This window comes from Cercospora kikuchii (genome assembly GCF_019650295.1).
Source record: "Cercospora kikuchii DNA, contig_00009, whole genome shotgun sequence".
NCBI lineage: Eukaryota > Fungi > Ascomycota > Dothideomycetes > Mycosphaerellales > Mycosphaerellaceae > Cercospora > Cercospora kikuchii.
The window spans coordinates 1477711-1500946 of record NW_025408590.1 but is presented as its reverse complement, the minus strand read 5'-3'; the positions used below and the strand labels follow the sequence as shown (position 1 = coordinate 1500946).

General features: G+C 54.0%; 13 protein-coding genes across 14 annotated transcripts; 7 read left to right on the top strand and 6 right to left on the bottom strand.

The window, feature by feature from the left end:
• Window positions 1–349: 349 nt before the first annotated feature.
• CKM354_001270700 (uncharacterized protein) lies at window positions 350–1104 on the top strand (the record flags this gene model as incomplete). The annotated part of the gene is made up of 2 exons (XM_044808232.1): window positions 350–474; window positions 525–1104. The coding sequence occupies 2 exons, from the start codon at window positions 350–352 to the stop codon at window positions 1102–1104; spliced, it is 705 nt and encodes a 234-aa protein (XP_044664167.1).
• A 313-nt stretch (window positions 1105–1417) lies between these two features.
• CKM354_001270600 lies at window positions 1418–3189 on the top strand (the record flags this gene model as incomplete). 2 transcript variants are annotated; one of them, XM_044808230.1, is made up of 3 exons in its annotated part: window positions 1418–1595; window positions 1648–1709; window positions 1771–3189. In XM_044808230.1, 3 exons carry the CDS (start codon window positions 1418–1420, stop codon window positions 3187–3189), a joined length of 1659 nt encoding a protein of 552 aa, XP_044664165.1. The 2 variants fall into 2 exon arrangements, with proteins under 2 accessions (XP_044664165.1, XP_044664166.1); XM_044808231.1 differs by having other exon boundaries at window positions 1529–1595.
• Window positions 3190–3511: 322 nt separating this feature from the next.
• On the bottom strand, window positions 3512–4296 carry CKM354_001270500 (uncharacterized protein; the record flags this gene model as incomplete). Its single annotated transcript, XM_044808229.1, has 3 exons — window positions 3512–4050; window positions 4103–4241; window positions 4294–4296. 3 exons carry the CDS (start codon window positions 4294–4296, stop codon window positions 3512–3514), a joined length of 681 nt encoding a protein of 226 aa, XP_044664164.1.
• Window positions 4297–4681: 385 nt separating this feature from the next.
• CKM354_001270400 (uncharacterized protein) lies at window positions 4682–6414 on the bottom strand (the record flags this gene model as incomplete). Its single annotated transcript, XM_044808228.1, has 4 exons — window positions 4682–5940; window positions 5997–6125; window positions 6178–6307; window positions 6358–6414. The coding sequence occupies 4 exons, from the start codon at window positions 6412–6414 to the stop codon at window positions 4682–4684; spliced, it is 1575 nt and encodes a 524-aa protein (XP_044664163.1).
• Window positions 6415–7720: 1306 nt separating this feature from the next.
• On the bottom strand, window positions 7721–9100 carry CKM354_001270300 (uncharacterized protein; the record flags this gene model as incomplete). The annotated part of the gene is made up of 1 exon (XM_044808227.1): window positions 7721–9100. One exon carries the CDS (start codon window positions 9098–9100, stop codon window positions 7721–7723), a length of 1380 nt encoding a protein of 459 aa, XP_044664162.1.
• A 650-nt stretch (window positions 9101–9750) lies between these two features.
• CKM354_001270200 (uncharacterized protein) lies at window positions 9751–10940 on the bottom strand (the record flags this gene model as incomplete). Its single annotated transcript, XM_044808226.1, has 3 exons — window positions 9751–10364; window positions 10415–10730; window positions 10788–10940. The coding sequence occupies 3 exons, from the start codon at window positions 10938–10940 to the stop codon at window positions 9751–9753; spliced, it is 1083 nt and encodes a 360-aa protein (XP_044664161.1).
• Window positions 10941–11191: 251 nt separating this feature from the next.
• CKM354_001270100 (uncharacterized protein) lies at window positions 11192–11914 on the top strand (the record flags this gene model as incomplete). Its single annotated transcript, XM_044808225.1, has 2 exons — window positions 11192–11235; window positions 11287–11914. The coding sequence occupies 2 exons, from the start codon at window positions 11192–11194 to the stop codon at window positions 11912–11914; spliced, it is 672 nt and encodes a 223-aa protein (XP_044664160.1).
• Window positions 11915–12026: 112 nt separating this feature from the next.
• CKM354_001270000 (uncharacterized protein) lies at window positions 12027–13739 on the bottom strand (the record flags this gene model as incomplete). The annotated part of the gene is made up of 1 exon (XM_044808224.1): window positions 12027–13739. The coding sequence occupies one exon, from the start codon at window positions 13737–13739 to the stop codon at window positions 12027–12029; it is 1713 nt and encodes a 570-aa protein (XP_044664159.1).
• A 1183-nt stretch (window positions 13740–14922) lies between these two features.
• On the top strand, window positions 14923–15237 carry CKM354_001269900 (uncharacterized protein; the record flags this gene model as incomplete). Its single annotated transcript, XM_044808223.1, has 1 exon — window positions 14923–15237. One exon carries the CDS (start codon window positions 14923–14925, stop codon window positions 15235–15237), a length of 315 nt encoding a protein of 104 aa, XP_044664158.1.
• A 216-nt stretch (window positions 15238–15453) lies between these two features.
• Window positions 15454–17291, bottom strand: CKM354_001269800 (diacylglycerol O-acyltransferase; the record flags this gene model as incomplete). The annotated part of the gene is made up of 2 exons (XM_044808222.1): window positions 15454–15690; window positions 15744–17291. 2 exons carry the CDS (start codon window positions 17289–17291, stop codon window positions 15454–15456), a joined length of 1785 nt encoding a protein of 594 aa, XP_044664157.1.
• Window positions 17292–17779: 488 nt separating this feature from the next.
• On the top strand, window positions 17780–18931 carry CKM354_001269700 (uncharacterized protein; the record flags this gene model as incomplete). The annotated part of the gene is made up of 1 exon (XM_044808221.1): window positions 17780–18931. The coding sequence occupies one exon, from the start codon at window positions 17780–17782 to the stop codon at window positions 18929–18931; it is 1152 nt and encodes a 383-aa protein (XP_044664156.1).
• Window positions 18932–19551: 620 nt separating this feature from the next.
• On the top strand, window positions 19552–20142 carry CKM354_001269600 (uncharacterized protein; the record flags this gene model as incomplete). Its single annotated transcript, XM_044808220.1, has 1 exon — window positions 19552–20142. One exon carries the CDS (start codon window positions 19552–19554, stop codon window positions 20140–20142), a length of 591 nt encoding a protein of 196 aa, XP_044664155.1.
• Window positions 20143–20669: 527 nt separating this feature from the next.
• Window positions 20670–21870, top strand: CKM354_001269500 (uncharacterized protein; the record flags this gene model as incomplete). Its single annotated transcript, XM_044808219.1, has 2 exons — window positions 20670–20679; window positions 20744–21870. 2 exons carry the CDS (start codon window positions 20670–20672, stop codon window positions 21868–21870), a joined length of 1137 nt encoding a protein of 378 aa, XP_044664154.1.
• Window positions 21871–23236: the final 1366 nt, after the last annotated feature.

Below are 23236 nucleotides of genomic sequence, written 5' to 3'. Positions count from 1 at the left end.
CAATTCATCCCCAAAGCTCTTCGCTGGATCGTTTGATGGCTGCGCTGCTCTGCGACACGATGGTCTCTTGCCATGTTGAAGCAAGTCAGGGGCTGCCCGTATCATGAATTAGATCGCAAGCCTTTCCAAGCATGCAAAACTTGAACCTTCTCGCGGCTACGCATCGCTTCTCACACTTCAACGCATCGAGACGCGACATTTGGTTTGCTTGACGCAATAAAAAGGTGCAGTGCAGGCAAACATTCAAGCATTAAAGTTCGAGTGCGTTGGCCTTTTCTTTCTCGTCCTTTTCTCCAAGTTTGGCACAGACACAGAGCCGCAGCGTGTTCGTACCGTGCACCAACACGCAATGGCTGAGCCTGGAGTAGGCCCCGCGGCCCCTGACGCACCAAAGCAGTGCGCAGCCTGCTCAAGCACTAGAGAAGATTTGAAGCGCTGTGGCAAATGCCTGAAGGTCGAGTACTGCAACAAAGAGTAAGATGCCCTTTCGAAGATCCGAGCTTGAAGACTGATGAGCACCGCAGATGCCAGAAGGCGCACTGGGAGACACACAAGAAGGAGTGCAGTCGTCTTGCAGGAGAGAGAGACCAGCCATCGTCGTCCAGAAGTGACTCAAAGCCGTTCACGGCAATCTGTGAGGGCAAATTTCTTCACGATCGATCCGAGGACGAGACATACAAGTTGCTGGTTGACATCGTCCGCATGCGTCAGGAAGACACGTACAGGTTCGAAGGCGACACCATGCCGGGTACCATCTACAATGGAGGGAGCTCGTCGATTCCCGCATTTCGTGCCATGCTACGTCGCGCGGAGGCCATCGAGGGCTTCCTACCACCGTGGTGGACTGCGGCCAAGGAGGCAGAATGCATTCGCAAGCATGGTGCAGCATTGGCTGCGGCGCAGGGGAAGTCGGACATTCAGGAAGCTTGGGGTGATCAGTGGATGCCGATGAAGCTGAGGATGGTAGGTGAGCAGATCTGGGGCAACTGGCCTGGAGTAGGACCTGGGCAACGAGAGGCTATGCTGCAGTCACAGGTGTCGGTGGAGCGTGGGGAGATACAGCGCATTCTCCATCTGGATCGTGGCAACGTGGTCAGTGGCTAGTTGCGGACAACAAAATGGGAACTCGGAGAACCGCTCACTTTGTAATCTCTCTCGCGAACCTGATTACGCAGATGCCTCGCTTCTCGAGACAGAGCGCCTTAGCTACGCAGCGCATAGCGGAGATACGAAGATGGAGTAGGCACTCGAACGCCCCAGGTATACGACTACGATGTCTCAATCCCAGTCTCTGTCTTGCTTTCCGGCAGCAGAGTGGGTGAGAATGGAAGACTCCGGCGGACCATAGCGGGGCGGAGGTCACAATTGGCTTAGTTAATGGGAGCACGCCTGACCAGCCAGCATCCCACCTCCACCGATGCCTCCCATCTTCCTTCGCGGACTCAACACAACCTGTATACAGTCTGCTGCCGCAATCGATCGTGTTTCGTTTCGTCAATCTTGGGTCTCTTGTAGAACGTTCGCCATCATGGCCAGCAAGGCATCTGTCCAACGCCCTGCCGACTTCGTCGACTTCCTCAATGCATCTCCCACTCGTGAGTTCTGCGTCCATGTACTTCAGTCGGACATCGTATTGATGGCATACAGCTTTTCACGCCGTCCGGTCAGCGAAGGAGCGTCTAGAGAAAGCCGGCTTCAAGCCTATCAGAGTAGGTGCTCGTCAAACCACCTTGATGTTCAAGCCTACCATGTCCTGATGCACAGCTCTAGGAACGCGATTCCTGGAATGCCACTCTCCAGCCAGGCGGCAAATACTACCTCACCCGTAACACTTCCACCATCGTAGCCTTCGCCATCGGAACAGAATGGAAGCCCGGCAACCCAATCGCCATGGTCGGCGCCCACACCGACTCGCCCTGCTTGCGCATCAAGCCCGTATCGAAGCGATCCGCTGAAGGCTTCCTACAAGTCGGCGTCGAGACATATGGTGGCGGCATGTGGCATTCGTGGTTCGATCGAGACTTGGGTGTGGCAGGAAGAGTGATGGTCAAGGGCAAGGACGGCGTAGTGGAGCAGAAGCTGGTCAGAATACACAAGCCCATTGCCAGGATTCCCAACTTGGCTGTACATTTCGGAGGCTACGAACCATTCACATTCAACAAGGAGACACAATTATTCCCGGTGTTGGGTCTGATATCTGCAGAGCTCAACAGGACGGGCAAGTCGAAGGACGAATTGAAGAAAGAGGCGGAAGAGGAGGAGAAGGCTGCTGGGTTCGAGCCTCTCAAGACGGCGACGCAGAGACACCATCCATATCTGATCTCCCTGATCGCGCAGGATGCAGGTGTAGATGCGCAAGATGTGCTGGACTTCGAGCTCGTGCTGTACGATATGCAGCCCGCGACTATCGGCGGCATCAACGATGAATTCGTGTTCTCGGCTCGTCTGGACAATCTGGGCATGACGTACTGTGCGGTGGAAGGTCTCATTCAATCAGTCGCCTCAGCCTCTGCACTCAAGGGTGACCCGACGATTCGCCTCATCGCATGCTTCGACCACGAAGAAATTGGTTCCCAATCAGCTCAAGGTGCAGATTCGAATATGCTCCCATCTGTGATTCGACGTCTGTCTGTCCTCCCGGCTTCGACATCCGACAGTGAGAAGAGCTACGACAAAGTCAGCAACGGCGACTCTGCCGACACCAGCACTGCATACGAGCAAACCCTGTCGACCAGCTTCCTCGTCAGCGCAGATATGGCACACTCCGTAAACCCGAACTACGGCGGGAACTACGAACCGGAACACCGACCGCACATGAACGAGGGAACTGTCATAAAGATCAACGCCAATGTACGCTACGCCACCAACTCCCCAGGTATCGTCCTGCTACAAGAATGCGCCAAACGAGCCAAGCCGACTTCATGGCAGCTCCCAGAGGCCAAGACGAAGGACGGCGGGGTTCCACTGCAATTGTTTGTCGTGAGAAACGATTCTCGATGTGGCAGCACTATCGGCCCGATGCTGAGCGCCGCCTTGGGCGCCAGGACGATTGATGTGGGTAACCCACAGCTCAGCATGCACTCCATTCGCGAGACGGGAGGTGCATATGATGCGGAGCATGGCGTGAACTTGTTCGACAGCTTCTTCGAGCATTATGGAGAGCTGGAGAGTAAGATCCTGGTTGATTGACTAGATGATGGCAGTGAGAAGGCGAGGCTATGACGGTGGCTCGCCAGCAAAGGCAACGACGTACCGGTCTGTCACAATCAATCAGCTAGATAGCACTGTGTAAGCAGCTCCTCCACGAGCCCGTAACGCTTGCGACTCATGTGTTATGGACATGTCGCTTTCGCGGATGAAGATAAGAGATGAAATGAAGTCATGAAAATCAAATTCGCTCGCTCTGTTCGCTCGAACTATCGAATCACCGCCCGTATCGCCCTCGAGTGCCATTGCAGCATTGAAGACAAGCGCCAGCCCGCTCATCTCATTGTTGTGTCGACGGCAGACCTCAGTCGTAGAACCAAGACTCAAGCGGATCGTGAGCGGTCAGCGTTGCCTCTTCCCAATCGTACTCTCCCCCATAAACCGTTTCTGGAAATGTAGCCACCATATCCTCCGCGCCCTGCTTCTTGAACCAGCTCTCCATGGAGTAAATGTCCTCAGTAATCATCTCAGCCAGCGCATAATCTCCGCATGTCTCCGCCTGCATTTTCTCCAGCATAGTCGGATCGTCATTACCACTAAACGCTTCAAGCTGCTTCTTCAAATCAGATACATCCGTCTCGAGCTCTTTGGTGCGCGAAGTGAGGTCTTCTCGTGACTCGCCCTCATCAGCATCCATCTCTTTCTGTATCTCTGCAGCGCGCGCATCCAGCTTTTGCTTGAATTCGTCGACGCTCGCGGCGATCTTCTCGAACTCCGCTTGGGCGGTTGCGAGCTTGTTTTCGGAGTTTTTGGCTTTTTCCGATTGGAATGCCCAGTACCAGTTGCCGCTTCCGATCTTTTCGCAGGAGATCTTGCTTTCGTCTTGAAGGGCTTGGACGTAATCTGTAAGTGAGGTCAATTGTGCTGTTTAGTGATGAGAAGGAGTGAGGTTTACCTTTTACTTGCATGCCGTTGATTGAGCCGACGGACGGCAGTTGCTTCTCGAGCTCTTTGATGCTCCATACGCTGCGCGACTTGCGGAACCACGTCTGGATGGTGTTGAGCTTTTGCGCGTTGCAATTGGTCTTGGGCGCCTGTGATCGCGTCAGTGAGGAGATCTGAAGCTGGCAGTGAACGGGTGCTTACCATGTTTCGTGATGTGAGGGGAAAGGTGAGTGAAGGAGCAGGTGACTCGAGGTGCAATGGTTGCGGAAGAAGTAACAGGTGGATGTGGAGAGGCTGAGAGAGCGAGAGCTGGACGAGACGAAGTTTCGAAGGCGGCGAGGCAGAAGTGCACGGACCTCTGAAACGTTCTTGCCTTCACTTGAGACCTGCAGCGCGCGAGGAAGGCACGATCCGTCCCACTTCAAGCCTCGCTCCGAGGCGATGGCGCTCCCTGGGCTCGTTCGCAGAGCTCACTGAGTGAGTTCTGGAAAGGACATGCTTCTCGGCGAGTAGCATTCGTGTAAGGGAGGGGCTTGCAAGAACTGCGTGTCATTGAACTCACTACTAATCATGTACGTACGCACAACATCTAAAGCTCCTTGTGTTCTACTTCGTACGACGTCTTGCCGTGGCCGACAGTATCCAGGCCACCCATTTCTGCAGCAAGAACTCTGCCCTTCTCCGTAGCCGCGGCGCCACCAACAACAGCCGCATCGCCATCGAAGTGCTTGGCAATCTCCTCGAGTGGGGTGTAGCGAGTCTCGATGTAGAAGAAGTAGACGACTGCGAGCTCGATTGCCAGCCAGGCGCAGTAGACGATGTAGTATTTCCAGCCAATGCCGTCCAGAGCAACGGGGTTCACGTACTGGTTGAAGAGCAGAGCCACGTCGACCATCAAGAACATGAGCGTCATTCCCTTGGCACGGATGTTGTAGGGCAGGATCTCAGCTGAGTAGCTGACCAACATTCCAGACCAGGCCAGGTTGTAGAAGACGTAGTAGAGGAAGACCATGGCGATGACAGTATTGCCAGCCCCTTGCGCACCTGCGTTCGCAAATGTACCCGCGCAGGCGGTCCAGATGGTGAAAGCGACCAACATACCAGATGTGGAGACCAGGAACAATGTGCGACGACCGACTAAGTCCACCACGAAGCATTGTCCGATGGCGACGATCAGGTTCATGATTTGTAGACACCCGTTGATCACAAGCTGCGTGTCACCATCTGTGATGCCGATTTGATTGAGAACCAGGTTGAGATAGTAAGAAGCCAGACCGTTACCACTCCATTGAGAGAAAAGGCCAAGAGTGAGGAGAATAATCAGTCTGCGGCGGTTTCCTGGAGTCTTGAACAGCTGCAGCCAGCCATTGCCTTCAATTTCTTTTTCGAGAACGATCGTATCCTTGATCTCTTGCAGCTCAATGAGCACCACTTCGTCTTCCAAGTTGCCATTGGCGTGGACTTTGGCCAACGTCTGGTGTGCCTCTTCCGTTCGACCCTTGGAGATGAGAAATCGAGGTGACTCTGGAACGAACATGATGAAAGCAAGCTGGATCAGGGAGGGAGCGGCTTGAAGGATCGACGGGATTCTCCATGACCAGTTGTTGTTGATGTGGTTCGTGCCGTACGTTGTCCATGCCGCGACAATCGATCCAGCATACCAGGTGGTGTTGTAGATGGTCGTGAAGATTGCGCGATGCTGTGGGTGTACCAGCTCAGTGATCAGAAGGGGGCTGGCACCGTGTGCGATCGCAACACCGAAGCCCAGGAAGAATCTCGCGGCGATGAACATTCTGAAGTTGATGGAAATGCCCTGGAGCACCACACCGAGAAGCATGATCAAACAGCCTGGAATGTCGTTAGTGCCTGCTTTATCGATATTGCAGCTCCAGAGCATGACCTACCAATGATGATACCCCATCTGCGTCCCAGAATATCGGCAGTGTATGGCACGACTGGAAGGGCCACGAGCGAACCAACGGACATGATACAGGCGAAAAGTCCCAGAAGGGAGCCTCTAGGATGACCGAAGTCTGCGCATTCGTTAGCTCTGGCGCAGTTGACCTTCTGCGTCGATGCACTTACGATCCTGCCACACTTCCAGCGACTGTAGACCATTGACCATACTGCCGTCGAAGCCATTGGTAGCTGAAGTCAGGACAACGAACATCAGACAGATGTACGTCTTCCGCAAGCCTGCATCTTTGTACCACGTCTGCAATCGTCAGTTGTCATGTTGCCCAGCGTCAGGTCTTTGCAACTTACCACTTCAGGAAACTCTTGTCCCGCGAGTCTGAACGTGCCCTTGGTAGGTCTGTCCATTGTGGAGTATGCAACGACCTTCGAGGTCCGTTCCTGTGTAATGAAGTGACTGCTGTTCTGGCGAGGACTGCGCCTTTCTCGTGGTGCAACGGGAGACCTGTGGGAACTGGCAAGGCATTATATGAGCTGCTGTGCTCCATTGTCACATTCATCCAAAATAGCCGCCCTGCGACCGCGGTATATGCGAAGACGATTTACAGTACCGTGCAGCCAGGACAGGCGAAACGCCACCACTACAGCATCCATGTCCTGATTGGAAGCGTCTGGCCAAGAAGACTCGGACAGGAGGGCGGAGGAGATATACCCAGCCGAATGTGAGCGGCCCAGTCAAGCCGCACTACTGCACAGTCGATACAACGTGAGCTGTATGTGAGTGGGGGTCAGCTAGACGATCCTGGTCTTGTCCCGCTTCTCCAGGTTCCTCGTGCCATGGGCCAATATATGGAGTGCAGTACAGACACCGAACCGTCGCGCCGGGTAAAGTCCACATTTAGCCGCGCAAGCAATAAGGATCAAGCTAAGACCGCCAACCGTACAAGCGAGGCCAGCTCATGTGCTTTGCCACGAGGCTAAAGTGCAATATGCACAGTCTGCACGAACGGGACTCGTCTTATTGCGCTCGAGTGCTCGCGCCGCAGACCAAGAAGATATGCACTAGTGGCCTTTGACCCACCAAAGAGGTAAGTCGAGTCAAGTACTTTGCCAGATCGTGGTCGATGTGTAAACGCCGCAGTCTTGCGGGTAGTAAGGATTGGTGTGACTGATCGTGAACGGCTCAGCGGACCGTCTACGTCTCCCAATGCTATGGCACACAGTGTCAGCGTGGCTTGAAATGCGTGCCTGGGCAATTGGGCGCCTCTAGGAGCTCGCAAGAGTGCCGCCGTCATGAAGATCTGATGAGCAATGTCTCAAGCAACTCTTTGACCGCACACATCGTCAGTTTCTCCAGCAAATTGCCATGCTTTGGTGCCACTGCCATGCCCTACGCCTCTCGCTAGGCCATCAATGTTCGGCAGAGCAAGGATATCACATTTAACATGCAAACCTCATGTCAATGCAGGTGTGATCTACGTGAGCACCCACACAATCCCAATGTAGCGTGGTCTTTAGCCGTGCATCGCGATCCACTGGCAAGACCTGGCCACGAGTATCGACCCAGGGCGACATCCAGATGCTCGGAAGAGTCTTATGGATATGCGCGAAACATGTAGCCGGCTTAGAAACCGTGCAGCCGGTGCAGGTGAACGGCTGTCGTGCTCCCCAGCCTCAAAGCGCATTCAACGATCGATGCAGCTGCCCTTACGTGCTAGGAGAACGTGATCTTCTTGGTCGTGAGATCTGCTACGATTTGTTCAAAAGCCTCACGTTTTCGCTTCCGCTCCGCCACTGCACCCTCGCCACCTTCCAGCTCATCCGCCTCTTCTTGCTCGGCAGCAGCATCCTCCGCGGTGCGCGGATCCCAGCAACGAATAGTACCATCTCCATGAGCAGAGTACATCTGAACATGATGCGCGCGCCATGCGAGTGCTGTCGTCCTGTTCTTTGGATTACGGACGTTTGCATCGGCTTGTTGGGCGCCCGGCAGGCCTTGCACACGCAAACGATTCTGCAGGGTCCCGTCGTGCATGTCAAAGGCGAGGATCTCTCTGGGGTTCGGGTAGACGACGATTTCTTTTCCTGCTGCAGACAGATGGCCTGGCACCACAAGTGGTAACAGCGCTGTGGTCGTGGAATTCTTTAGCCCTGGTCCAAAGTTCACGAGCGTGTTGGCACCGGTGTCCATGTTCCACACTCTCACGCGTTCGTCGTGTCCGGTGGTGACCAGGTACCGACCATCATCAGTCCAGGAAAGACCATTAACGGCTCCATTGTGTGCTCGGCCCTTCTCGCGCCGTCGTGCTCCTGTGCCTTTGCCATCATAACCGGCAATGCCGATGCTGTCTTCCATGTCCAGGACTCCAAGGCTACTTGCGGACTTGCGGACATCCCATGTACGTACGCAACCATCAGTCGCCCCACTCGCGAGGATGTTTTCGTACTTCGGATGCCATGCGACTGTCAGCAGTGAGCCTGAATGCCCGGCCAGAGAGTGGCTCGCAGACCCGGAACGAAGATCGACAAGTCGTACAGCAGGATGTTGGGTCGCACAAGCCACAAGTAGATGGCTTGCAATGCTGGATGTAGCATGTGAGTACACTGTAGAGCCAAGATCGAAAGACGCGGAGACTTCCAATGTCTCCGAAGAGAACAATTTCAGACTGTGATCATAGCCGCTTGTCAACAGAGCAAGAGAGTCAAAAGGGTAAAAGGACACATGAGTGATGCTCAGACTGGCAGTATTCGAAGTCTTCGCCGATACGGCCAGAGGCAAATGCGTGATCGCTTTTCCGGCAGATGCATCTGCTTCGCCGGCCTCGAGGTCCCATATGGCCAGAGACGAGTCGGCGCCGCCGGAGATGAGATATCGGCCTTCGAAACGGTCTATGGCAATGCTACTGACACCAGCGGCGTGCGCTAGATCAACTGTCCTTGGAGCATCGTTTCGAGCGCGTTCCGTCGGCGGCTGGAGCGCGAAGCGCACGAGAGGCGTCGGCTGCAGTGCCTTGAGGAGCCGGTCATGCTGAGCCTGGATGAGTGATTGTGGACCGATGGATCCGAGCTGGCGATTCAGCAGAAACGAATTCATCGATCATGATTGTGGTTGTGGTTGTCGCGAGAGTGTGGGTGTTTCTGTCGCGTCGGACGCGCCTGCCTGCCGAGATGAGGTCACCGGGCGCCCTTGGGTTGGAGGACTGTGCAGAACACACCTCATCAACACCACACTCACAGCTTAAAGGCACGTAATATATACGATTTGGCCACTCCTCAGTCTCACTGCATCTCACTGCTGTGGCAAACAATGCTCGGAAAGACTCATCATCGCAGGAGACGCGCCACACAGGTGTTCATGTACACGCCGAAAGGTTCATGGTGATGAGCTCGACGCCGCTAGGAGTGCGTGGTGATGGCGGCAGCCCCGCAGTGCAGCTGATTGCCGTTGTTTCCTTGCGTGGCGCATCGAGATGCACAAATGGTCATGTTCTCGTTCTTCTGCAGCAAGTCCTGACATGTTCCACTAATAACCGGAGCACAAGTTGCTGCCACATCTCTGAATGTCTACAAGGCTAGGCAAATTAGAAGGACGAGTGTCGGTCGATGGCATCTCGCAGCCATGTTTCGGTCCGCAAGACACCGTCACGGGCAAGATCCTATTGCGCTATCTTCCATACTCCAGCATCTTCAAGAAGAACGTCGAGACCGCGGCGCTGTTTGGACCACTGAGACTCAACACTCTACTTATGCGCCACCTTCTTCCTCCTCGTATGGGAATTGCAGCAAGCCTTCGGCTTCACTCGCCGGTCCGTCCACAACCTTGAACATGTGCTGAGCATGAACGCCCATCTCCTCGTCCGTCATCAATGCCTTCACCAGATCCTTGCTGGATTTCACCTCGTACATCTTGGTCTCACCGTTGCTCTTGTGGACATATTGCAAATGCCATACCAAGCCCGCATCGAGTCCCCAGTGATTCTTGATCTCTGCCACGAAGAGCTCAACTTCAGCGAATCCCAGGCCCTCCTTCTTGTCCAAGAACACCTTCACCCCATCCTTCACACATTCGCTCAACATCATGCTCAAGGCCAGAGCTGTCTTCCTCGTCTTCTTGTATGTGCAATACAGCACACGACGTGCTGGCTCAGTCCACTGAGACTTCTTCTTGCGCTGGCCAGGCACGCTCTTGCTCTCATCAGCCGCCAGTTGGTAGGTCGTGGCGCCGATGCCTTCATGTTCCGTTTCCTGTTTGCGCCAACATTCAAATTTTTGCATCTCGCGTGCCCAATGCAGCACCATTTTTTCCAACAGCATTTGACGCGCTGCGAGATTGAGTGGCCAGTAGGTATCGCTCTCCCCTGTACGCAGTTAGCTACGAGAAGATCCGCGAACACATAATTGAACTTACCTTCGTTGTCTTTGTGTGGATTGGGGATCTCCCTGCCCAAGTCTTTTTTCATTGCCAGCGGTTTGTCGTTCTCAGCGAGTGGCATAAAATGCTCGGGAAACTTGAGCATCATGCTGTAGGTCACAAAAAAAAGCTGACTCTTCGCAGCTGTGGTCTGGAACGTAAACATCCAGTACTCTATCTCTTCGCCCTCCTTTGGCCAGTAGTCCGGGTCTTCTTCCTTTCCAGCTTCTGCGAGATAAGAAGACTTCGTGCGGAGTAGGTGACGGCAATAGACTTCCATTCGCATCAAGTCGGCCACGGCGACATTGAGGCGCTGTAACATTAGTTAGCATGCTTGCATAGCCCGTAGACTGAGAGGTCGAATACGCACGCGGGAAGCGTCTTTGTGGCTATATGACCACTTCGAGTTCTCAGTAAACTTCTTCTGCTCTTCTTTGGAATACAACTGATATCCAGAGCGAAGCGGCAGGGATCTGGTGTGCCCAGCTGATGTTTGCGTCTTCTTGCGGGGCGACAGGTTCATGGCGGCGGTGGTTGGATTGGGATGAAGAAGCGGAGTCTGAAGTCAGGAAGAGGTGGCTGATGCAATATGTGGTGGGCGCACGGATCAAGAAGTGAAGTTTTGAGCTCGCCAGCTCAATCGAACAAACACACGCAGCATGCAGCATGCAGCAACGGTTGACACGCATGACAACGACTTCACATTGAATGTGAAGCTGCTGTCCAACCGCACTCATTCCCATTCCCACGACATCCCTATCCCAGTGAGCAACAATGGCGAAGCAGAAGCAAAGCAGTACAGCGCGCAGAGAACATGGGTAGAGAATCCATCGTACTGAAGTGGAAGAAGACGTGCTGACAGCTTTCAGTAATCCGAAACAGCAAGTCTCTGCGAGCCGCGTAAAGAAGCCATCCAAGCCAGCGAGGCCCGCAAAGAATGTAGAGCAGGCGACGCAGCCTTCCAAGAGCCTAAGGGAGAAGTTGGAGTTGGTCTACAATCCGAAGCTCGGCAGTGAGAAGGCACGAGATCGTCAGCGATGGTACTATTTGCCAGAGTGGAAGTTCAATAAGATGGACCGCCAGGACCAGACGAAGTGGCATCATATCGGCAAGCTTCTGTTTACCGATGATGGAGTAGTCGCCGATATTGGATGTGATCGCTGCAGCAAATCCGGTCGCCAGTGTGTAGTTTACAGCGCGAAAGTCCGACTGCTGGGGTCCAACGTTCCAAAAGCCTGTGTCCACTGCATGGCTAGCAAGAGGACCAAATGCGAAAACACCGTGGATGCGCCTGATGGATGGGAGCCGTCTAAATACAAATGCGACGCGTACAAGGTTCTGAAGGCGGACTATGACGAACTGAAGATGGAGTTCAAGTTGCTGAAGCAGAAGACGGACAAGCTGGAATTCGAGTTCTTGAAGATGCGCAATGCCGATGACCCAGAGATGTACCGAGATACCGCAGGAGAAGGACTTGGCAATTATTCGGAGTTGTGATGGGAGTTGGGCCACTGAAAACTTCTGATAAATCTGATGGTCTCTTAACATGTTGCTTGATCGCTCTCCTGTCTCATATTACCCTCCTTACCCGCGGAGTTCCTGCTTTCGCTTACTCTTCCATCTCCTGAGCACTCTCGTCCAACACAGTATCGTCTTCCTCGTTAGCGGAATTGCTAGTCTCGCTGTCTTCCGCATTGCGTGCAGCCTCTTTCTGCCGCTTTACCTTGGCCCGGTAGCCTTCGCGGGCGTTCTTCAGACGCGCTTCACGCTCTTCTTGAGTCTCCTTGGCTCGCTTTGCAGCGTTTGCAGCCATTCTTGGGGTCATTTTCTTCTTTCCGTTTGCACCATTCTCGATCCCTTGCGCTTTGAGTTCGTCGTCATACTCTTGTTGCTTCCTGGCAGTAAGAACCTTTGAACGTGCGCGTCGCTTGCTTAGGCGGATCTCACGCTGTTCTGAGGTCTCCTGAGCTTTTGCAGCTCTCTTGGCGATTGCGTTCATGGTCAATGAAGGATTGTCCTCGGCGAGCTGTCTGTTGCTGATCCTCGTGAGCGCGCGCTGTTCACAACTCGCCGGATTCATATCCTTTCCCATATTCCTGTCAACTTCTTGACGGCTACGCTCCCATCTACGCTGTCTCTCGTAGTCTGGAAGAGTGTCTGGGAACAAGCGGACCACCACCTCTTCCACATACTCTGGCAACGGGTCTAGCAACTTGTAGCGATTCGGCTCCGGCAACGTGTAGTCTCTCTCGGTCGATAATGCGAGCCACATCTCCTGTTGCTGAGGAGTGAAAAGGTGGAGATCCTCCGGGTAGTAATCCGTCCGTAAGAAGGTCCGAGAGCGGTCACGATCCCAACCGCGAAGTCCGCCACAAAATGGTAATGCTGGACTGAGATGCAGGGGCTCGCTAAGGCCCAATTCCTCCATCTCAAAGCTCGTGATGCTAGCAGCTAGCGGTGGCAAGTTGACGAGGCATCTGCCCATGTTGACCGCAAAGTCCACGAAACGGCAGTCTGACAATGTGACTCCTCTGCCTCCAAAAGTTGTGTATTGCATTGGGTGTCTCGTGAAGAACCATAGCGCCCGAATGCTGCGGTTCTTGCGACTTCGCTCCACGATGATCTGTATCTCATCCGTAAATGCAATGTATTCAAGTGGGAGTTCTTTGTATGCTGAGATAAACATCTCAACTGTAAGAGCTCCCCAGCAGAGGTTGAAGACCGCGTCTCCTGCCGTAATCGTGACGAACCATTGGCAATACTTGTCGTTCAATCCGCGTAGAAGTCCGTCGTCGTTGAAGAATTCTCGAAGCTTGTATGATTGTCCAGTCTTACTGGCTGAGGGCGAAAAGGCATGCAGAATTATATCCCCAGTAAAGCCATCGAAACAGCCGAAGTACTTTCGGGCCCATTTGACCGAAGGCGAGGTGGAGCTCTCCATTGTTAACTCTGTGCTGGACGCTGGTGACAAAGAGGGATACGAGCCGATGTTGTGGAAGCCATGTTCTCCTGGATTGCCTACTGGCAGGCATACAGGGCGCTCCTCGCCGTTCTTGTCAAACACGCTGATCGAGACGATGTCGGCAAGTTGCATCTCATATTGCATGTCGGCTTGTCTAGAGTGCTGCCGTGAGTGGAAGTCGGAGAGGTCGTTGCTCAGTTCTGGCGAGAATCTGGTACTGATAATGTCGAACATATTGTTGTAGTCAATGCTGCCGCTGTGGATAGCGGCATGCAGGTCGTAAGGAATTGTATGAATGAATGTTCCGTCTTGCATCGTCGAAGTTCCGCGAGAGAGTGGTGGTGCAGCTGTTGCTTGCATTCGGGCAGAGCTTTTCTACAACTCTGTCGCCATTTGCGGCATGTGTGTGTCGGTGTCGTGGAACTTGTCGATACTGAAGATGATCTCTCGTATCTGGCTTTCCAAGTCCGGGCGACCCGCGGCGTCAGTGGATGGAGCCGACATCGTGGATGAAGTCGGCGTCGTGGATAGAGCCGGCTGGTATTGAGACGAGAGACACGAATCAGTGCAAAGAGCGACGTCGTGGATTGCGAATAGTTCGTGTGCTGGCAGCAATTAGCTTCGTTCGTTCGAATAGAAGGATGGGGGTTGCCAGTGTGGCAGCCGCAGACTTGCCTCGTTTCCCTCAGTCCACCTGTGTAGAAGGTGCGGTTTACGCCGTGCCGCGCTTGAGCGTGCATGCTACAGGTTGTGACTGCCCTTGCACGCTTATATTAAAGGGTGTCCGAGTGGACTTGTAGCGAAGGAGCGATTTTGACACCGTATCTGGCGCCTCAGTTCTCATGCCCCAGGCTACTACCGCCTCTGCACGATCGTATCAAGGCGTGCATCGGTTCACTTGTAAACAGGCAATTGGGCGGTTGGCCTCGCGCTTGAGCTCACATGTTAGAGGTCGTGCCCAAGTGGACTTGTAGAGAAGGGGCGACTTGGCGGCTGGTGTCGCGGCTTCAGTGTACACGCTGGAGGTTGTGACTGCCTTTGCATGCGAGTGTATAAGCGTGCCTCAATGTGCTTGTACGGAAGGGAAGACTTGATGGCTAGTGTCGCGCTTTTAGCCTACATGCTGTAGTGTGCGATGGTCTTCGCATGCTCGTAATGAGAGTGTAGCTCCGATGTACATGTGGACATTTGTTTGGAGTGTCTCCTGTGACGATGGGTGTGCCCGAGCATTTCTTGCCCCATTATAAGACCCAGCCAGGATCAAGTGCCGCCAGATCGCAGCTTCCTTGCGCCTTCGATAATTGAATGTGGTGTCGATGTAGTCTTTGTGATCGTGTGTCGTAACCGTGGATACCTCTGAATGCAACGTCCTCTGAGTGCAAGCACCGAACTAGATTGGCTCTCGATCCATGAAAAGCTTTGCTCATTGGCTTAGCGACCTGCGTTTGCACTCAAAGGTAGTTGCATTCAGAGATAGCCACGGTTACAAGTCTTCCAACCCACGGGTGTCCAGGCGACAAGTGGTGACCTCATCTTGGCAGACATGCGCGTCTGGCTCGTGCCCCAGTTTATAGTTTCAGCCGTCTCTGTTGCTCTCATTGGGTTCTTTCTTGGGCCTATGTTCCCTGCCGCTGTGGTGGTGCTGTCAAAGACACTTCCGAAGCATCTGCATGTTGGAGCGATCAGCTTTGTGGCAGCTTTGGGTATGGGAGGAGCAGCTGTTATCCCTTTCGCAGTTGGTGCCATTGCGAATGCGGTTGGAGTCAAGGCTTTGCAACCGATCATCCTTGCGATTTTGGTTGTTCTGCTCGGAATGTGGTTGACGCTGCCAAAGATTCCAAAGCAGCGCGCCGACTAGATTTAGAAGTACATGTAGCAGCATATTCATATGTTCATTCACTCACTTTACACATACAGAGACCAATCACCGCTTGGTCTGTTACTTAATTTTCATATGAACATTTCATGCGTGCGCTGTGCTGCCGCTATGCTATTCTGATACACTATAAAAACAAAAAGCCAGCCGTACTGCAACGCGGCCGTTACTAAAAACATATGTGAATGTAACTCACGTTCATTCCACGATCTCCAATTCGCCTTTACGGTCTCTCGCAAAAGTGTCTTTCCAATCGTCCCATATCCTCTGCAGCTCCTCGACATACTTGGTGTGCAGTTCATCAACATAAGCAGGACCTGGCGTTTTGCTCTGTATTGTCTGGATTGGTCGGCCAACCACGATGTTAATGGGTCGACGATAAGGCATCATCCCAACGTCGTAGTTAAACACGCCACGAGCGTGGAAGAGGGGTACCTGGGAGAACGTCAGTACGGGCAACAAGCTTAAAATGAGAGGAGGATGCTTACAGTAAAGCCCATCAACTTCTTGACGAACAGCTGAGTTTTGTGAATCCAAGGGTGTTTGTCCGAGTCGAATTGATCATAAATATCGTTCTCGCCAAATGCCAGAGTAGGAACAAGATCCGCACCACACCTGACAGCAAGTTTGACAAAGCCCTTACGCTTTCTCAACACCAGGCGCATGGTGTAAGGCTTCGCGTCTAGGGATTCGCGTGCACCTCCAACGACGATAGTCACAGCACGACCCATGCCTTCTTGATTCGGCCCGCCTTTGGAAAGAATGTTTTCACAGCTTTCGCGGCTGACAGAGGCGAGACCCATTCGAAGCGCATACTCGCGGTAAAGCGGTATCCTGAAGTTGGAGTCGAGCGTGAGCAATGTGTTAGTAATGCCAGGGAAGAGCTGGCCGAAGCCAAGTGCCTCAGTTGCAAAGGCGGCAAAAGCTCCGTGGCTAATGATACCGTGTGGGTGGTATCCAAAGACATACTTTCTTGTCGGTTCCAGCTTCTCGCTTCGGTGTAGCCGCGCTGGGAAGTAGGAGGCAAATAGCGACCAGACCTTACTTCGACGCCAGAACTCGGAGCGAAGCGCCAGACTGCCATCGATCGAGACCTGCGAGAAGAGGACATAGACGAGGTAAGGCACCAGGATTGGCCAAAGGAGTGGTATGCCACATAGGAGTAAAAAGAAAGCGAGAGAGCCCACGATGGAGAGAGTGTGCAGGAGGACCATGGCGGTCTGCAGTCTACGCTGAACGGGCACGTTCAGCGGTGCCCACCGAATCGCACTCCTCCCCCAACCCTCACCTGCACGACGTCCGCTCGTGAGCTCGCTGTCTCGCCGTAGTTGACGAACAGGCTTAGGTTTGTCCTCGATTTGTTGCAAGCTCAAAAAGTCATCGTCGTTGCGCTTGACAGAAGTCAGATTCTCGCCGCTTTTATTACGAATGAGGTCGATCGCAGGAGACGGCGCCAGCGTGTTGCCGTTCGGCTGCTGTTGTTCGCTCGCCATATCGATGTGTGAGTCGGATGAGGTGGGTCGACTTGTTTCGCCGTTGAGCGTGCGCGAGGAGCGACGCTTGTGTGTCCGCCTGACTGGTGACCGAGGGGCCTCGTCCTCGCCTACGCCGTGGAACGTCTCGCTGTTGCCGTTGCTGGCGCCGTTTGTCTTCAGCTCGTTCCTGATCGTCTCCTTCACGGGATTTCCGTAGCCGTCACCATTGGGCAGTCCGTTTGGTGTTGGCGAATGCTCCTTGACAGCACTTGCGTAGCTCTCACGACTCGACTTCGACTCAAGTCTACCTTTGGGATGCCGTAATGTAGGACTTCCAGGGGATGAGGTGGCCTCGTCGATGACTTCGCCGAGAGCTCGAGGCTCGCCGGAACCGTTTCTGATGTGCGCGGGACGGGGCGGCGTCTCTTTGATGATGCTCTCGTCAATCTCCGGAGTTCGGGCGTCGATGGGGTCCTCTTCAACAGCTTCAGCGTAGCTTTTGGGAGGCAGTTGCTGATTTTCGCGTGTCGTGGGAGAGGCAGGCTCTGGATTGAGCGCCATGGTCGTGCTTGCCGACGATCAGTGACGCGAGCGAACAGGGGTCCTGAATTGCTGCTGTTCCAAGTGCAGCGCGACGACGAACGGGAAGGAACACGACAATGGCGGAGAGGGCGCAAAAGATATGTCTACAGCTCGCATCCGGCCGTGCCAGCTTCTCCGCCTCTGCTCGAGCGCTGCAGGCTGGCTAAAGCAGTGGCAGGTCAAGTCTTGCATGATCCGTTTGTGATGACGCACAGCCGCCAGCGGGTGAGACCTGCACTGTGGCCTTAGCGCCAATTCGTTTGCATGTGTCAACACTTCTCTCGACACTGTACACTTCTACCTCGAGGTGCACGACATCCGACGCGCAGCGCTCTGCAGGCAGTCACACGCTACTCATCCGGTCGACAGACGACAGGCCATGACGCTCAGCCGCCCCGCTGGACCACGCATCACGGCAGACGAGCTTCGAGGCCAGGGCTGAACCGACACGGCGTTGAAACGGCGATATGCCCAAGCTTCCCAACCCGCTACTGAAGCGCAAGTCTTCATCACCTTTCACATCTGCCCAGCGCACCAAGCCTGGTTTGCGCAAGAACAGCACAGTGTCCGACGCTGAACGGCTGGAAGATGTCGGAATTATCCCTCGCCTACCCACCGTTGCGCGGCAAGATGCCACCTCTCTCATCCGCCATGCCCTCAATAACGCCTTCGAGGACATCCCGGAACGAGCTGCTGGGATGAACAGCCAGCAGATAGCCGACACTCTCCAAGCTCGAGCTCGAATGCCACCCATCGTCAGTATAGCGCACTTGCATGCACTCAGCACCTCGACCACGGCAACTGAACGAGAGCTGGCACGTTTGGTGGCGGAAGGAAAAGTCAGAAAAGTCACAATACCCGGCCGTGGCAAGGGCGGAACTGCTGTTGGCGAGGGCGTGGTTCTGGTAGAAGACTGGGTCGAGCGAATTTTGCGGGAGGACGTTGTCTTATCGAAGGAGTTGAAAGAGCAATATGTTTCCCTAATGCGTGAGCATCCTGCATCTCAGACAGTGCCTGTGATCAACGTTGATCAGGCCGATATCAAGAGTCTCGTCCAAGCTGGATTCCTTACAAATCCCGCAGCATTGTCTTCCACTGTTGGAAATGTCTTCGCTAGGCCCACCGGCGGGCCAGCTGGATCCATTGCAACAGCAGGTCATACGGCAGTGACCGGCACATTTGCTGCGGTCGGTGGGTCCGGCGCGATCCACGATTCTGGTGGCGGAGGGAGCACGCTTGCCACGCAGCACAACCGCACCCATAACAACAAGGTCCAACCTACCATGACTTTCAGCCTACCTGGGACAGGCTCGTACCTCAAAATGCTAACCGAGGGTCGACAGCACTTGCTCTTCCTCTTGAAACAGCTAAGTCCGAAATTTCGGGAAGCTACCAAGGACCTGCTGGAGGAGAAATGGAATGGAAACGTTCTTGGTGACGAAGTGTCGAAAGCAAAAAGGATGAGAGGCGAGTGGAGTGGTGTACTACCCGGGCAGACGAGACGATGGAAACAGTTTCATGGGCTGGAGTTCGAATGGATACTTGCTGAATGCCTTGGAAGCGGACTTGTGGAGCTGTTTGACACAGGCAGTGTTGGAATGGGAGTGAGGGCCATATAGCAGCATCAGCGTCCTGGCACTCTCGAATCGGCATGCTGAGCGCTACGGACGATACTTGCAGCCTACCTCGTCAAGCAGAAGTTGAAGTAGCGTGAACCATTGCAACGCTATTGCCGTGCTCTGGACTCGCTCATAAGACGCCCTCCAAAGTCGGCGTTATTTCGCCATAACTGCATGGAGCTACTGCATCGATGACCATGCCGGTTGATTCGCGACAGAATGAAATCAACACAGAAGCAGAGCACCAGACAGCGAGAGCCAGATCCAATTACCACAGGGAGTCAAAGGCTGGTACTTTGGATGTGGAGGAGAAGATCGAGTTGATGAAGGTCAGCGCTCATCGTGTTGCACGCAAACGCGAGATCGATAAACGTTCACAAGCCACATCTTGCAAGAGAATTTCTCGTGTAAGATGTGATAAATAGCACTGCAATGCCAATGCCCATATTGAAGCCGCCAGCATCGGGATACTTGCTGCCTCGGCACAGCCACACTCACCACAGACAGCGATATGCAACGTTACAGTACTCACGCCAGGCAGGCATGTGCATGTATACTAATAAGACGTGATCCGCCATTGTGGCCTCAGAAGCACAATTATCACCTTGCGGGGCCTCACCATGACACAATCCACCTCGTCAAGACTGCTGGCTCTTCCATATGACGTTCGCTTCCTAATCTACCAGCACCTATTCCCAACTGGCAAATACATCAACATTGAAGCAGGCCGCAACTTCCACCTAAGACTCAACCAAGACTCCAGAATCCCTACCGCATTTCTCAGGACGTGTCGCCTTCTCCACGCTGAAGCGAGCAGATACCTCTACACCCATTACTTCTTTCTCGTCTTCGGCGAAAAGCGCAATTGTTTGGCCAACTACGAAAAGCTGCAGCGCACACTACATTCACACGCACAATCCGAGATATATGTGCATCCATTGAGCAATGGCCAGCATTCGCAGACTGGTGCGATTCTGCTGACTTCGAGTGACGCGTTCAGTGTCAAGGCTCGGGGACGCGGATTGCCGGTCACAGTAGAGGATCTTAGGCGAGAGGTCGAGGCCTGCAAGAAAGGTGGAGTTGGTGCAGGGCGTGTAATGCATGATTTGTTTTTGGCCCACCATGGGATGAGCATCGTGGGATTTGTGTTGGCCGCTTTCATGATAGCCGTTCTGGCGTGGTTGTGTTCGGGAAAGACAATTTATTCTTAGGCTGCACCGCCACAGGTTGGCGGCGAATGTGCTCGAGCATGTATGTTATCGGGATCGAATTGAACATCCCAAAGTCGGACTTTGCCATTTGAATTGTCAGATCTTCGGCCTGTGGTGAACCTGGAACTGGGAATACTGCATTGTTGATGCTTGCCGCAGCGTGAACGTGGACTTGGGCTTGGAGAATGTGCTCTTAGTCAGCCATCCAGAGTCGCACCTGCAGATCTCGATCCTGATCAGATTCCTCCAGACGCATCTTCGAGGGTCTAGAACGCTCCGGCTGTTGTGTCTACCACCCAGCGTCTTGAAACACCACATGTACATTCGGAAGCTGCAGCGACCTCAAGCACTATCCCGTAGGCGCTCCAATGAGAGCGAAGCCGGGCGCAGAGCTCTGGATGAGCGACTGTCGAAGCCGGTGAGCTCTCACCTTTTCTCAAATCCTATCCTCTTTCTCTTCCGCGACAGACGTGAAGTTGCGCCTGGTGGCGTGACGGCGCAAGCATAGGCTCGAGCAAGTACACACGATGCATTACAGTGAGTCTCCGCCATACTCGAGGAGGCAGGAGAGGAGTGCGGGCATTGACATCTGCACCAATAGTTCGTTTTCTGAAGACTCCGAAAGTCTACGTCGACCGCGCTACTGTCACGCTCAAAGCCGTCCTCACTATCACGACCGATCTTGGCGAGACTTTCTATCCTAGCGACCTCGATTTGGTGGTGTCTCTTCGTGCTCCAGAGGAAGATGGCGAGATATACTTGCGCAAGAGAGTGTCATGGCAAGGCGGGTCACGTTCGGTCAATGTGTCGCTCGATCTCGCCCGTCAAGATGTGGACTGGCCGGCATGCGTGCATGTTTCGGTCAAAGGGACCAAGGTGTCGGACATGATGCCACCGTTCATTGATGTGTGGAGTGGTTCTTTGAACCCTACGAAGGGCCACTTTGAATCGGGCTGGCGGGTCGAACGACGATTCAAGTCCGTCAGCGAACGTTCGCTATGCCTTCTGGAGGACGCTGGCGACAGTATAGCGCGCCATCTATGGGACGGATCCCAGGCATTGGCACAGCACATCGACTACACCATCTCGCTTGATCACCCAACAACGCTTCCGCTGCTCGAATATGTTCTCATCTCGGCTACATATCGACGGACCAATATAATTGAACTGGGATGCGGTTGTGGCACAGTCGGAATTAGTGTAGCACAGTCAATACCGGATTGCGACGTGCTACTAACGGATCTGGACGAGGCGAAAGAATTGGTCGAAGCCAACATTGCAAAAATGCAACCCGCTATGGCCTCTCGAGCACGATTCCAGTCGGTGGATTGGCTAGAACCTCTACCGCCCAATCTGGAGACTCGCAAAAATGACCTGATCATCGTATCCGAATGCACGTACAACACGGACACTCTCGAGCCGCTGGTCGGTATGCTGGTGACATTGGTGACCCGCTCACCCAAAGCGGTGATTGTTGTGTCCACCAAGACCAGGCACGATAGTGAGGCCGTCTTTTTCGATCTCATGAAGAACGCGGGCTTGATCGAAGAAGGCTCGATGCGGTTGCCGTTACCCGGTGAGCCTGGACAGGGCTACTCGGATTGGGCCACGGATGTAGGCATGCATGTGTTCCGCGGGAAGGATCACCGCCTCAGTCTGAGTCCCCGGAACAGAAGCGAAGAAGAGGTGCCGACTACCAAAAAGGAGAAGCGGAGTAAGTCGAGATAAGGGCATTACATTGCCTTTGCCGCAGTGGCGGAGCTCGAGCATGCACAGTACCATCGGAGCACACGAAAGTTGCCGGCCAAGGTACGTGTGTCTTACGGCGCACTTGTGCTCGGGCTTGAGCTACTGAGCAGTCGAATGGTGCTTTCGTCGGAGTCGTTGTTGATTTTTCAGAATCACTTTGGGCTGGTTGTCATGAATGATGAACGGGAGGGATGCATTTTCAGTATAACTCTCAAGGCGCTTAGGTCGGCAGGGATGATACCAAAATCATGATAGGCATTCGGCGAGCATGAAGGTTGCGCAAGCATTAGTCGGTCGGGATGGGGTTTTGCAGATTATCAATGAGCACCACAAGGCTAGTGTAAAAACCGACAATTCATCGGCCTCTTTCGCGAGGATGTCGTCCAGACGCTTGATACGCACGCACCGCTCCTGAGTCGAGCATCAAGATCTACGGAAGGGCTGGACCGGTAGACGTCACGGAGCCATCTTCCGCAGAGCCTCGTTCTTGACCGTTTCTCGTTTCTCGGCTTCATGTGTGGTGGCTTGACTTGACGCCCAATTTCTGCTGCGTGTGACGTGTGCATTCGCTACAGGTCGCAAGCAGAGCACTCGATAGACGGTCTGCATTTTCTAGTGAGGATCATTATGAGGTCGACTGTGCAACGCGCGTGTACACCAAGTAAGGAGCCTTAGACAATAAACAGTCCTCCACGCTCTGCGGTGGGCAGATCCCTTGCAGCGGCACGTTGTTGACATGTGGTAAGGGCCATTTCCGTTGCACAGGTTGCGTCCAGAAACGACGGCCAATAGCATTGCGATCGCAACGACCGCTACTGAAGACTGGGAGCACAAAATGGAGTGCGCCCAAGTGCACCTGCAGTGATTGACTGCAAGGTGGGTTCTGCAATACCGGATCCCGGTCAGTAGACTCGTTCGAAATTGATTCTGTCGTGGAGGACAAGGGGGACTGATGATGGAGGTTTGTGAATCCGGAAGCTGAACGAACACTCCCAGCGAATCGGTAGGATCGCAGTGGTGAGGCGGCAGACTTAGCGAGCGCTGAGTGTGAACTGGCGAGGTGCTCCGAAAAGTTGGTTTACGTTCAGGACTACTTGGGCGGAACTGAGCTCGCACACCCGTCGGGAAGCCGCGACTGACGACCGACTGCGCTCGTGTCGGCTCGAACGTCAAACACGAAATCCCTCTCCGTCGCGAAGGTCTCTGAACTTCACCACGTCCCTATCGTTCCGCGCGACGATCCTCACATGCTGTCGAGCGCAGAAACACGGCCGCCCTCGCTGCTTGAATAACGTCACCTCCACTCTCGACTCGCCGACTCGCCTACCGGGCCCTTGTCGAGCAC